This window comes from Lampetra fluviatilis, chromosome 31 (assembly GCF_964198595.1).
Source record: "Lampetra fluviatilis chromosome 31, kcLamFluv1.1, whole genome shotgun sequence".
NCBI lineage: Eukaryota > Metazoa > Chordata > Hyperoartia > Petromyzontiformes > Petromyzontidae > Lampetra > Lampetra fluviatilis.
The window spans coordinates 2,196,676-2,208,720 of NC_136305.1; the positions used below are offsets into that span (position 1 = coordinate 2,196,676).

General features: G+C 54.9%; 1 protein-coding gene across 1 annotated transcript in view; it reads right to left on the bottom strand.

Annotated features, from left to right (window-relative positions):
* Positions 1–218: 218 nt before the first annotated feature.
* The window catches only part of LOC144943434 (ATP-dependent 6-phosphofructokinase, platelet type-like), a 66,100-nt gene continuing 54,273 nt past the window's right edge, over positions 219–12,045 (bottom strand). The window contains exons 14-22 of the mRNA XM_078870848.1: positions 10,691–10,761; positions 9,281–9,368; positions 5,773–5,925; positions 5,394–5,558; positions 4,130–4,191; positions 3,474–3,585; positions 2,887–2,986; positions 923–1,028; positions 219–365 (exon numbers count right to left, since the gene is read on the bottom strand). Coding sequence (XP_078726974.1) covers positions 239–365; positions 923–1,028; positions 2,887–2,986; positions 3,474–3,585; positions 4,130–4,191; positions 5,394–5,558; positions 5,773–5,925; positions 9,281–9,368; positions 10,691–10,761 — 984 coding nt within the window. The 3' untranslated portion in view covers positions 219–238. The remainder of the gene's footprint in view (positions 366–922; positions 1,029–2,886; positions 2,987–3,473; positions 3,586–4,129; positions 4,192–5,393; positions 5,559–5,772; positions 5,926–9,280; positions 9,369–10,690; positions 10,762–12,045) is intronic.

Consider the following 12,045-nt stretch of genomic DNA (forward strand, 5'->3'; position numbering starts at 1 on the left):
CTGCCCTCCCACACCTGCCCTCCCACACCTGCCCTCCCACACCTGCCCTCCCCACACCTGCCCTCCCACACCTGCCCTCCCACACCTGCCCTCCCCACACCTGCCCTCACACACCTACCCTCCCCACACCTGCCCTCCCACACCTGCCCTCACACACCTGCCCTCCCCACGCCTGCCCTCCCCACACGTGCCCCCCTCCCCACGCCTGCCCTATGCCTCGCCGCCCCCCCCCCCCCCCTTATTGCTTGGCGCTGAGCGGGCCCACGTAGCCGGTGTCCGTGATGTCGTAGCTCACGCGGTCCTTGGCCAGGATCTTGAGCAGCGGGCGCAGCTTGAGCCACCACTCCTCGCGCGGGATGCGGTGCCTGAAGCGGTTCGACGGTGGGCCGAGGGAGTGAAGCAAGAGTACAAGAAGGCAGAGAGGCACAGCCCTGAAATTGCTTGCTCACGCCACTGCTGATGGATGGGTATCCCCCCCCACACACTGAGCCACATTAGTTTTGGCTTGCTCTTCCATGCTGGTCAGACGTTTTGGAAGAGGTGGGTGGGAGTGCCCACATGTTACGCCACCACCACACGAGACCCACTGATCAGCTAACTTGTGTTGTACTCATTGCCCCATTGTTTATAATAATAATTTATACTTCTAAAGCGCCTTTCACCTGGAGATCACAAGGCGCTTCCTAAAATATAGCCTTAACAGACTGTAGGGGCAAGTGCTGTTAGCGAGCACCTCTGAAGGCAGGAACGGTACACGAGGGGGTGGGTGGCCAGCACCACGCCCGAACACCTTTGTCTCCCCAGTGACGATGTTTACACACCGCACCAGGTTCTAATTTGAGGCTGAGTCGACCTAGGGGAGGCATCACCACGCCGCGTGCACGATGCACACAGCCTTGCGGCGGTGGCGGCTGGAACTCACGTGAAGTCGGTTTGATCTTTGAGGTCCGACACGGGCTGGAACTCGAGAGCCTGGCGCCGCAGACCCAGCAGACACGCCGAGTCGGCGCCGGTAGCGAAGACGCGACCTGCCGGGGGTCGAGGAGGGGGGTAGCGAGGAGGGAGATGGGGGGAGTGGAGGGGTGGGCGGGGGGCGGGGGCAAGGAGGCGAGGTTGTGGTTGTGGAGGGAAGAGAGGCATCGAGGCAGATGTCTCCGTATAACCAGGAACATCAGCATTGCACGTCCCCCCCCCACCCTTTCACCATTTTCCAAAACGTTAATTGTTTCCCTTTAGCACCAATGACCGGCACCGTTTAGTTATTGCAGCACCGCATGCTCCTGATCACGACTCTCTGTGAGAGAGTTGTGATCAGGAGCAAGAAGATAACCAGTCATGTGTGCATTGTTTCAACTCGACACTCTCTCACTGCACCCTTAATGCACTTTACGCGACGGGATAAAAAGTGCTCGTACATTTCCATTCCGCTCGCGGGTAGGATAAGGTTTCTTGGAAGGGCGCACTGTACAGTGGTGCACTTTTGGTCGCCTTATTGATTTCCCAAAACCATTTTTAACGGAACAAATGGCACTTATTCAAACGGATAAATTGAAAGCCCCGTATGTGACATTGCCGTTTAGTCGTGACATTGTCTCGCCGACGATGCCTTTCATTTATCGCGCTGTCATTGCCCAAAATAGTAGCGCACGACCGGAGCCGATGTTCTGATTATTTTCGGGATCGCAGTTAGACTGCAGTAGGCATGGGGGGACTAAGTGGCCACAGCCATAGCGAAAGGCATCCTGGACGTGGTGTGCCGGGTGCAGGCACATTTTTTTCCAGGTCACAAAACCCCGGCCGAAATTAATCCCCGGTTACTTCCTGTACGTGTTTGTTTAGCATTTTGAGGTTCGGTCGTGTTTAAGCGCTCAACGAATACAAATATTTATCCTTGATTAAAACGCTCTCAAACAAATCCATCAGTGCTGTTAAAACAAGACGTATTAGTACTGTTTATCTATGCCTTCGTTTCTCCAATCAAACTGTCAGAAAAAAAGCATCGTCCAATGCCACTGAATAACTATGGTGTAATCGTGTCAACCTGTCTGACTTATCTCTTCTAAAATGAATGCTGGGTTCTTTCTTCATGTACAATCTCAGTGAAATGACTTCATAGAGGAATACGTGTGGAATTTGGTTTCAGCAGCTGTGGGACGTTGACTCCGGTAGAGGCCTTGGCTAGGCTTTGGTCACTGCATTCCACCCCTTGAGGAAGATCGCGTTGCCATCGTGGATCTACAGCCATCGTGGGTCTACAGCCATCGTGGGTCTACAGCCATCGTGGGTCTACAGCCATCGTGGGTCTACAGCCATCGTGGGTCTACAGCCATCGTGGGTCTACAGCCATCGTGGGTCTACAGCCATCGTGGGTCTACAGCCATCGTGGGTCTACAGCCATCGTGGGTCTACAGCCATCGTGGGTCTACAGCCATCGTGGTTCTACAGCCATCGTGGTTCTACAGCAGCGGGTTCTCAGAGTGTGGTCCCCGCTCCTCCACGTGCTCCGCGGGGCTGTGATGCAAGCGCAGGTTGACCCGGACAAGAATGACGACGTTTTTGTTTCAGATATTAATTCAGATTTTACTCATGATATTTAAAATAAAATAAAAATAAGTTAAGTAAACTACCTTGATTAAACTACCGTAACCCTAAGATCGAAATGGCACCCCCAAAAAAACCCTCATAGCTGCATAAAAAAAAAGTTGTAATGTTCCATTCATTTGAATCATGGAGTATCACTGGTATTTAGAGAGACAAATGAATGCGTTTTGTCACCAGGGGTGGGTTTCCGCGGAAATGTTTTGCATCAGCCGAGGGGCCCACGGGCCCAACAAAGTGTACTAGCCGCCGCTGTAGAGCGCGGCGGTGGCTGTTGTGAGGCTTCACCTTGCTTGTAGCTCTCCTTGAGCTTCTCAGAGAGCCACTGGATGGCCTTGGCTGCCATTTTGGTGCCAAAATTTCGGTCAAAGGGAGATGGCACCCCACCCTATGCACAAATGCACAAAAAAACACACACTTTTTACACACACACAAACATATATATACAAAAACAAAGATCCCCCGTTTAGCCTCAACAGACTGTTGGGGCAAGTGCTGTTAGCAAGCACCTATAAAGGCCGGAATGGCACACGAGGGGGTGGGTGGCCACCACTACGCCCGGCCACCTTTGTATCCCGAGTGGTGATGTTTACACTCCGCACCAGGTACTCATTTGAGGCTGAGTCGACCTTGGGGAGACCCAGAACGGGTTCAGATAATTGTCACTGGTGTTGGCCGTGAGCGGAAATCAAACTCGGGTCCCCAGGTTCCTAGCGCAGCGCGCTGACCACTGCGCCAGTGCGTTCCCATTGCTTCCATGTATTGTGAACTCGGCAGACGGAGAAATAGTCCAGGTTTGGTCGACAGCGGTAAAGATACCGACCCTATACGTGGGTGATGTGAATCGATGCGTTGTTCCACGCCGAGTGTCTCACCTGCTGCATGTGTCCCAGGACATTCTTGCGGCAGTCGAACACGCCTTTGCCCTCCTCCGTGTAGAGGTGGTAGACAAAGTCCGTGCTGTAGTTGGTGTTGCAGTGTTCGTTCCTGTGGGTAGGAGAGGCCACAAGCTTTAGAATTTAAATTGACCGACTATCTTTTTTTATTTCACGCGGTAAGGGACCCACTGAGCTGTGTGGCTCTTTTGTCGGAAGCGACCTGGCCACAAATGATAGCTCAACGAAGTGGCTCATCCAGTGGAAATTTATAGCAGGCAAATACTCTGAAACGCATGTTCATTTTAAAAATGGAGAGGGACCCCCAAAAATAAAAAATAAACGAGCAGCTTTTATCTTGTAGCTATTATGTACACAGGCTATACGTCCCGGGCTGTCCCACAAGAGCTCAAATTCGGTGGTAGGCATGCCTCTATAGCTCGCTAGTGCCATCACCACATTCATGTCCTCCTGCAAGATCGGAGAAGTAGCGCTCGCAACAACGAGCAGAGGGCACCGGGCGGCTAAAAACACACCAAGGTGACACAGTGGGAAGAGCAGCGGGGTGCATCCGCCAGTCCCGTGGCCTCCTGCCAGCGCGGTCTCAAAGTGCACCTAGCCTGGCACAAGCGCCGTGGTGAATGGCCGCCACTCACCTGAGCACCAGACCACGCTGCACCCCCGATTTCATCTTCTCCACCAGACGGATGACGTCCGCCTGCAATACGGACAACAATCTCACTCTGATGACTCCCAGGTGGGAGTCCGTTGAGGTTCACGTTCTCATATGCACGGGAGGCATGTTGCACGCAATGTCCAAAAAGCTTCGTCATTTTTAAATCCTTTATATTAAGTTTGCTTGCTTGCTTAGGACCGTGCAAATCTTTCGGTCGTTTTTTAACCCACTTCCCGTGATCCAATCGAGCTGACATTTTGCACACAGACTCGTTGTGCGTGACAATGCCTTTTCGTGAAAAATATTTTCCAAAATTTTACACTGTTTAGGGAAAAAAAATTAAATATTAAATTACCAATTGTTTAATGCTGCCAGACAATCATCTGACCCATAGGTGGCAGCCATCTCAAGCCAGAGGACGAGAGGACTCTAGCCGCCACGCATATAAAGGATTTATAGTGAAAAACTTTGTTTTTACGGGTTAATTTTTTGTTGTTGTCACAAGGATCCTTTATATTTCTGTCACCCCAATTTCATCCCGATTGTGCAACCGAGCTCTTATCCACACGAGGTCGACTCAGCCTCAAATGAGCACCTGGTGCGATGGGTGAACATCATCACTGGGGAGACAAAGGTGGTCGGGCGTGGTCCTGGCAAACCACCTCTTCGTGTACTGTACCGGCCTTCATAGGTGCTCGCTAACAACACTTGTCCCTACAGTCGTACGGGCTACACGGGGGATCTTTGTCTTTGCCCTAACAAGTCTACTCAGGCGTATACGGGGAGGATCTTTATCCACACTAGGGGGCAGCACTTTCCCACCCGCCCTGCTGTGCGCAGCAACGACGGAGCAGCTCCTCGAGACATCTGCCGTGTCGGTCACACGGTGACAATCGCTCCGTGCGTTCCGAACCTCAAGAAGCGCATCGTGGCCTCGTGGTCACCCTCGATTTTGGCGCCGAAACGGGGCCCTCTTAATTTCAGTGGAGTGCTCTTGCCAGTAGCATCTGCCGATCCGGCAGCATTTATTTCACAAGCCACGACTCCGCTGATTAGTCCCAGAAGGTCAGAGTTCACCTTAAACAAATACTGCTTGACAGTCTCGGTCTGGAAAGGCCGATAGGCTGATGGACTTTGTAAAAAAAAAAAGCTTTTAAAATGCTCGCGGATGAACGAATTTGGCGTACGGCCGATGGCATTTTTGTTCTTCCCTTTGCGAAAGGAGCCAGTGACAGCGCGCTCACCTGCAGCTGCGCGATGCCGAAGGGCTCCTCGTAGATGTAGGCGGCGTCGGCGCCGGCCGCCAGCGCCCCCGCCGTGGCCAGGTAGCCGCAGAAGCCGCCCATCGTCTCGATGACGAACACGCGCCGCTTGGTGCCGCTCGCCGACTGCTTGATGTGGTCGCACGTCTGCGGAGTGCCCGGCAACGGCCGCGGGGGGGGGGGGGGGGGGGTTTAAGCCGTGCACTTTTAAATCATCTCGACTGAAAACTCAAACTGCGGATGGTAATCATGACTGTTAATCGCTCATATCGATTGATCAAAATCGAATTGTCTCAATCAAGCTGCCACTGGGGGGGGGGGGGGGGTTGGAGGTGGGCTAAGTTGGCTGGCGCGCGCTCACGTGCATGATGATGTTGAGCGCCGTGTCGGCGCCCAGGCAGAAGTCGGTGCCCGGCACGTTGTTGGAGACCGTGGCCGGCACCACCACCATGGGGATGCACAGCTCGTCGTGCTGCGCCCGCGCCGCCTCTAGCTCCAGTACGCCCAGGTAGGCCTAGCGCACGCGGGGGCAGCACGGGGCAGCGTGGGGAGCAGGGGCAGCGTGGGGGGCAAGGGGGGCACGGGGAGGAGGAGGAGGACGTTAGACACGGAGAAGGGGGAGGGGGCGACCAAGATGTGTGCAGTCATCACGTGCCACTGATGTTAGTCGTGGACAGGAAATCAACTCAAGTCGCTGGGTTCATCGTGCAGTGCGCTAACCACTGGCGACAATAAATAAATAAAGGGTCCTCCACTTAAACGCAGCGGGATCCTGAGTCTCAAGGCCCTTTCAGGGGCAGACCCTGCACCGGGGCAGTTGGTGGATGCACAGTTTAAGTACTCGGCTGGCTAGGGGGGGTGGTGTGGTTGTGATTGAAGCGACTCCACATTTTGTTCCGTCACATTATCTCCGGTGGCCAGTCCCCGGACGTGTCGCGACGCGCGGCTCGCTGAAGGGAGTCTTCCTTCTGCTCGCGGCTAATGAGGTGATTCCCAACCGCGCAGCGGAGATAAACTTGCTGACAAAAGACAAAATCTCTCGCCCGCCCGCCCGTCCGCCTGCCCTACAATGTCCGTCTATTCCTTCTTGAAACGGCTGTCCTTTAAACGTGTCGCTCGGGAGACGTTCATCTAATTTTTTTTTCAAGAAACCAATTTCGCCTCTCTTCAAAGCACTTTGCAGAGAGGTTTATTTTTCTCTTTTAAGCAATCCATTGTCCCCCTTTGTAAAGGGGGAAACCATCCCTCAAAATAACCTCTGCACCTCTTCTAATAACGCGTGGGTGACAGGGCGACCATTACAATCACGGGCATGGTTCGCACTCGGGCTAGGAATCGGGGCACCATGATGATCGCTCTTCCGATAATAACAAACAAAAAAACCGCGATGTTCCCATCACGCATTTCCTTGTCCCAGCCGCCACTGAGACCCTCAGCCGTGCCTTCAATTCATCCTGACTCGACGATTGCCACTCTCTCCACATCCCTCATCACCAAACTCCAGATGATACTTAAATGCTGCTGCCAGAATTCTCATCCGCGCCCTTAAATGGGACCACATCGCCCCATATACTGTACTCAAATCCCTCAGCCAGCTTCCAATCCAATACAGGATCGATACACGAACCGCACTCGTCACCACCATGGGCTCGGCTACTGAACTACCTCTCCTCTCTTCTCTCACTCGACACAATTCCCTCAAGCTCTCCACTCCACCACGCTCCCCACTCCACCACGCTCCCCACTCCACCACGCTCCCCACCACGCTCCCCACTCCACCACGCTCCCCACTCCACCACGCTCCCCACTCCACCACGCTCCCCACTCCACCTCGCTCCCCACTCCACCACGCTCCCCACTCCACCACACTCCCCACTCCACCACGCTCCCCACTCCACCACGCTCCCCACCCCACCACGCTCCCCACCCCACCACGCTCCCCACTCCACCACGCTCCCCACCCCACCACGCTCCCCACCCCACCACGCTCCCCACTCCACCTCGCTCCCCACTCCACCACGCTCCCCACTCCACCACGCTCCCCACTCCACCTCGCTCCCACTCCACCACGCTCCCCACTCCACCTCGCTCCGCACTCCACCACGCTCCCCACTCCACCACGCTCCCCACTCCACCACGCTCCCCACTCCACCTCGCTCCCCACTCCACCACGCTCCCCACTCCACCACGCTCCCCACTCCACCTCGCTCCCCACTCCACCACGCTCCCCACTCCACCTCGCTCCCCACTCCACCACGCTCCCCACTCCACCACTCTCCCCACTCCACCACGCTCCCCACTCCACCACGCTCCCCACTCCACCACGCTCTCCACTCCACCTCGCTCTCAACACCGCCACGCTCCCCACTCCACCACGCTCCCCACCCCACCACGCTCCCCACCCCACCACGCTCCCCACTCCACCACGCTCCTTACTCCACCACGCTCTCCACTCCACCTCGCTCTCAACACCGCCACGCTCCCCACTCCACCACGCTCCCCACTCCACCACGCTCCCCACCCCATCACGCTCCCCACTCCACCACGCTCCCCACTCCACCACGCTCTCAACACCGCCACGTTCCCCACTCCACCACGCTCCCCACCCCACCACGCTCCCCACTCCACCACGCTCCCCACTCCACCACGCTCCCCACTCCACCACGCTCCCCACTCCACCACGCTCCCCACTCCACCACGCTCCCCACTCCACCTCGCTCCCCACTCCACCACGCTCCCCACCCCACCACGCAGCCCACTCCACCACGCTCCCCACTCCACCTCGCTCCCCACTCCACCTCGCTCCCCACTCCACCTCGCTCCCCACTCCACCACGCTCCCCACTCCACCACTCTCCCCACTCCACCACGCTCCCCACTCCACCACGCTCCCCACTCCACCACGCTCTCCACTCCACCTCGCTCTCAACACCGCCACGCTCCCCACTCCACCACGCTCCCAACCCCACCACGCTCCCCACCCCACCACGCTCCCCACTCCACCACGCTCCTTACTCCACCACGCTCTCCACTCCACCTCGCTCTCAACACCGCCACGCTCCCCACTCCACCACGCTCCCCACTCCACCACGCTCCCCACCCCACCACGCTCCCCACTCCACCTCGCTCTCAACTCCACCACGCTCCCCACTCCACCACGCGCCCCACTCCACCACGCTCCCCACTCCACCACGCTCCCCACTCCACCACGCTCCCCACTCCACCACGCTCCCCACTCCACCACGCTACCCACTCCACCACGCTCCCCACTCCACCACGCTCCTTACTCCACCACGCTCTCAACTCCACCACGCTCCCCACTCCACCACGCTCCCCACTCCACCACGCTCCCCACTCCGCCACGCTCCCCACTCCGCCACGCTCCCCACTCCACCACGCTCTCAACACCGCCACGCTCCCCACTCCACCACGCTCCCCACCCCACCACGCTCCCCACCCCACCACGCTCTCCACTCCACCTCGCTCTCAACACCGCCACGCGCGACAACCTACGACGTGTTAAACTAACCTTCACCTAGGTCGGAAGTCACTCACTTTCCACTGCTGCCCCTATAGTTTGTAACTTCCCGCAGCCACCGTGCTGCTTCCTCGCTGCCCCTCTGTTTAATTCAAAGATCCATGCCACTCCTCCACGTGAACTCATTTCATTCTTCGATCTCCGTGGTGGTGGTGGTCATCCTTGCAGGCGCGGTCTCCTTGTTCCGCTGTGAACTTTTATCTCGAGATGACGTTGGTGCGTCCACGACGTTTGCTACAGCTAAAGATCTGGACAGGAATTGAGGTTGTGGGGCTGTGGGGAGGGGGGGAGCAGGGGGGGTGGTGGGAGGGGGGGGGGTGGTGGGGGGGCACCTCGAAGCCTCCGATGACGAGCAGTGCTTGGATGTCGTTCTTCTGAATCTCGGACACCACCTCCTTCAGAATCTTCGCTGGGAGCGTGCTAAAAGAGGAAGCACGTGGTCACGAAGATGATGATGATGACAAGGATGGCAATGATGATGATGATGGTGATAATGTAATTATGGTGATAATGATGATGGTTACAACAATATTGATGATGATGATGACTGAAGATGACAAAGATAACTGATCACGACAAGAACAGGCATGACGACAATGACGACTGATGACGAAGGTGACGAGGGTTTCTGACTGCGCCACCAGCACACATTGACTGAACCTTGTAAACGGTGTAACGGGGCATTGCGAAGTTCACAAACGACGGCACAGTTTGGGTATCGTTCTTTTGGAATCGGGGCGATGCCCATCCCCAGATGGTATCACCCCCGCTTGTCTGCCCAGCAGAAGCCTCACCGAGAATCAAATATGTTTATCACGAGGGCCATGCCAAATGTTCGCGGTAGGGGGCGATGTTGGAATGTTTGGCCAATAATTGCATTGCGTGTGTGTATGTACGTTGCACTTCTTTTGCACCGTACGTAGCCGACCGTTCTAATCGAAGGTGCGGAGGGGGGGGGGGACTACAAACTAAGCACAAAAAGCAGTTCTAAATAAAATAGTTCTCAATCTGGATTTCCAAGTGCATATCTCCACTGGCTTCCTAATATCTATCAAAGGAAGAGCATTCCAGACAGCCACAGAAGAGCATCTGAAAGCGCGCTATGCAGTGCCCGTCTTTGTTCGATGGTTAGCTAAAAGCCACTGCGAGGATGACCGGAGATTGCGTGATGATGGTTCATGTTCCTTGACGAGTAATGCCCCCATTTACGTCTCCCCCATTTACATATTTTCCCAAATGCATCGTCACTTTTTTATTACCGCTTCCTGATTTGCGTCGCCTCAACCTCGCACTTTCGTCGCTGACACAATCACCCCTCCCTACTTGTATCCATCGCCTCTCAGCTACCGCCTTCACCTACCCCGCAAACCGCTTCAATTGACGTTGTTTCGATATCCATCGTCGCACCTTTCAGGAACACATCACCCCCGACGTAAGCCGGGCTACTACTGTGCATAGCTTTGTCTAGCTACGAGGAAACCGCAGAGCCCTGAAGAAACCCATTCAAAGCAAGGAGAGAGCATGCAAACGCTACGATGTACCAAAGATGGGAATTCCACATTCTCATGGTCGGGGCAAGTCTTTATCTAGGGTGACCTTCATCACCCCCTGCTAAATGACCAGGCCGCTGTTGTGATTTGACCGTCATTTCTGTTGTTAACTGGACTCTGTAGACGTGCTGGCCTGCTGAGAACAGATCCCCACAATTAGAAACAAAAAAAATCCCCATCGCCGGTCATTACCGTTTGGTTCCCAGGATCGATCCCCCCTGCCCAGTCCAGCCGCCCACGGAATCCCACGTCATCTCCTGGATCTGAGAGAGGAGGGAGAGGGAGCGGGCGAGACACGGTTTGCTCAATCAACTGCGTAGGTTTTTCACGGTTGTTCTGTATTAGCTCTCCGTTGCGTTGTCGGATTGCGCACGGTGTCAGATGTCTTTACTACACGTGGCTGGGAGCTCCTCCGGGAACTTCAGCACGTGGAGTGGAAATGTCGGACATCGCGTCGAACAGGACGCGGTCCAACCCGAAAACCCATCGGAGAACTGTTACAGATTCATCTCCAGATCTGACAGGTCCACTCACTCCATGGCAGACCCCCCTGTGGAGCTCAATACTATTTTGCAGGTGGATCTTGGCTTTACAAGTTGGGTCAAGATTCAATCTTGATTTGAAGCTTTCGTGACTGCAGAAATCCACACTCTTTTGTTCTTTCGGTAAAGTCACGTAGGTAGAGAAAATAATAGATCACGACGTCTCGATCGCAACTCAAGCAATCGTCATCGGGCGGAAGAAAGATGACGATTGCATGAGTTGCGATCGAAACGTCGTGATCTATTATTTTTTCTACCTACATGACTTTACCGAAAGACCCAAAGAGTATGGGCCAAGATTCTTTCAGATGTCCTTTTTTTCTGTTGTGGAAGAGAGAGGCCAGGTAAAAAAGAACAAATCCACCGCCACATTGTCAAGCAGGTGGATGTCTCGTCTACATCGAGGCTTTTGTTGGAGCCACACGTCGATTCAGGACTCAAAGCGGACCGGCCGACCTCCTGGATAACGGTCCCTTTGCTGCGAGCAGTCTCAGACGCTGCGTGAAGCCACACTGCTGTCAGTGTAAAGGTCAAGACGCAGCTCAAGAAACGCTTTTTAAAAATCTGTAATGGAATTATGAGTGACTCGCGATAGGAGGGGAAGTGTCATGGATCGTGTTGGCACTCCAAGCCTGAACATGTGGAGAGGACGGGCCAAAAAATGTAACTCTGCTCCCCAAGTATCACGGCGTTCCCACGTGCTCACGTGATGCAGTTGGCTTTTGCCATGACTTCTGTTTGCTTCATTGTTGTGTGCGTTAATTGTTTTTATTTTGTCATTTTGGTGAGCCGGATCACTCCTGCAATAGAGAGACTCTCCTATCCCGGTCTCTTGAGTTCTCACTTTGTTCAACAAAATGAACTTGAAACTCAACTTGCCTTGGCTGTCATAGTCTCAACCAAGTCACTTATCGTCTCTGATAAAGAAAAACATCTACACGCCTGCTTTAACAGAGTTGGGGAATCCTCTAGAGTTGTCTTTTTAAACTTGGATCAGAGTGAAAC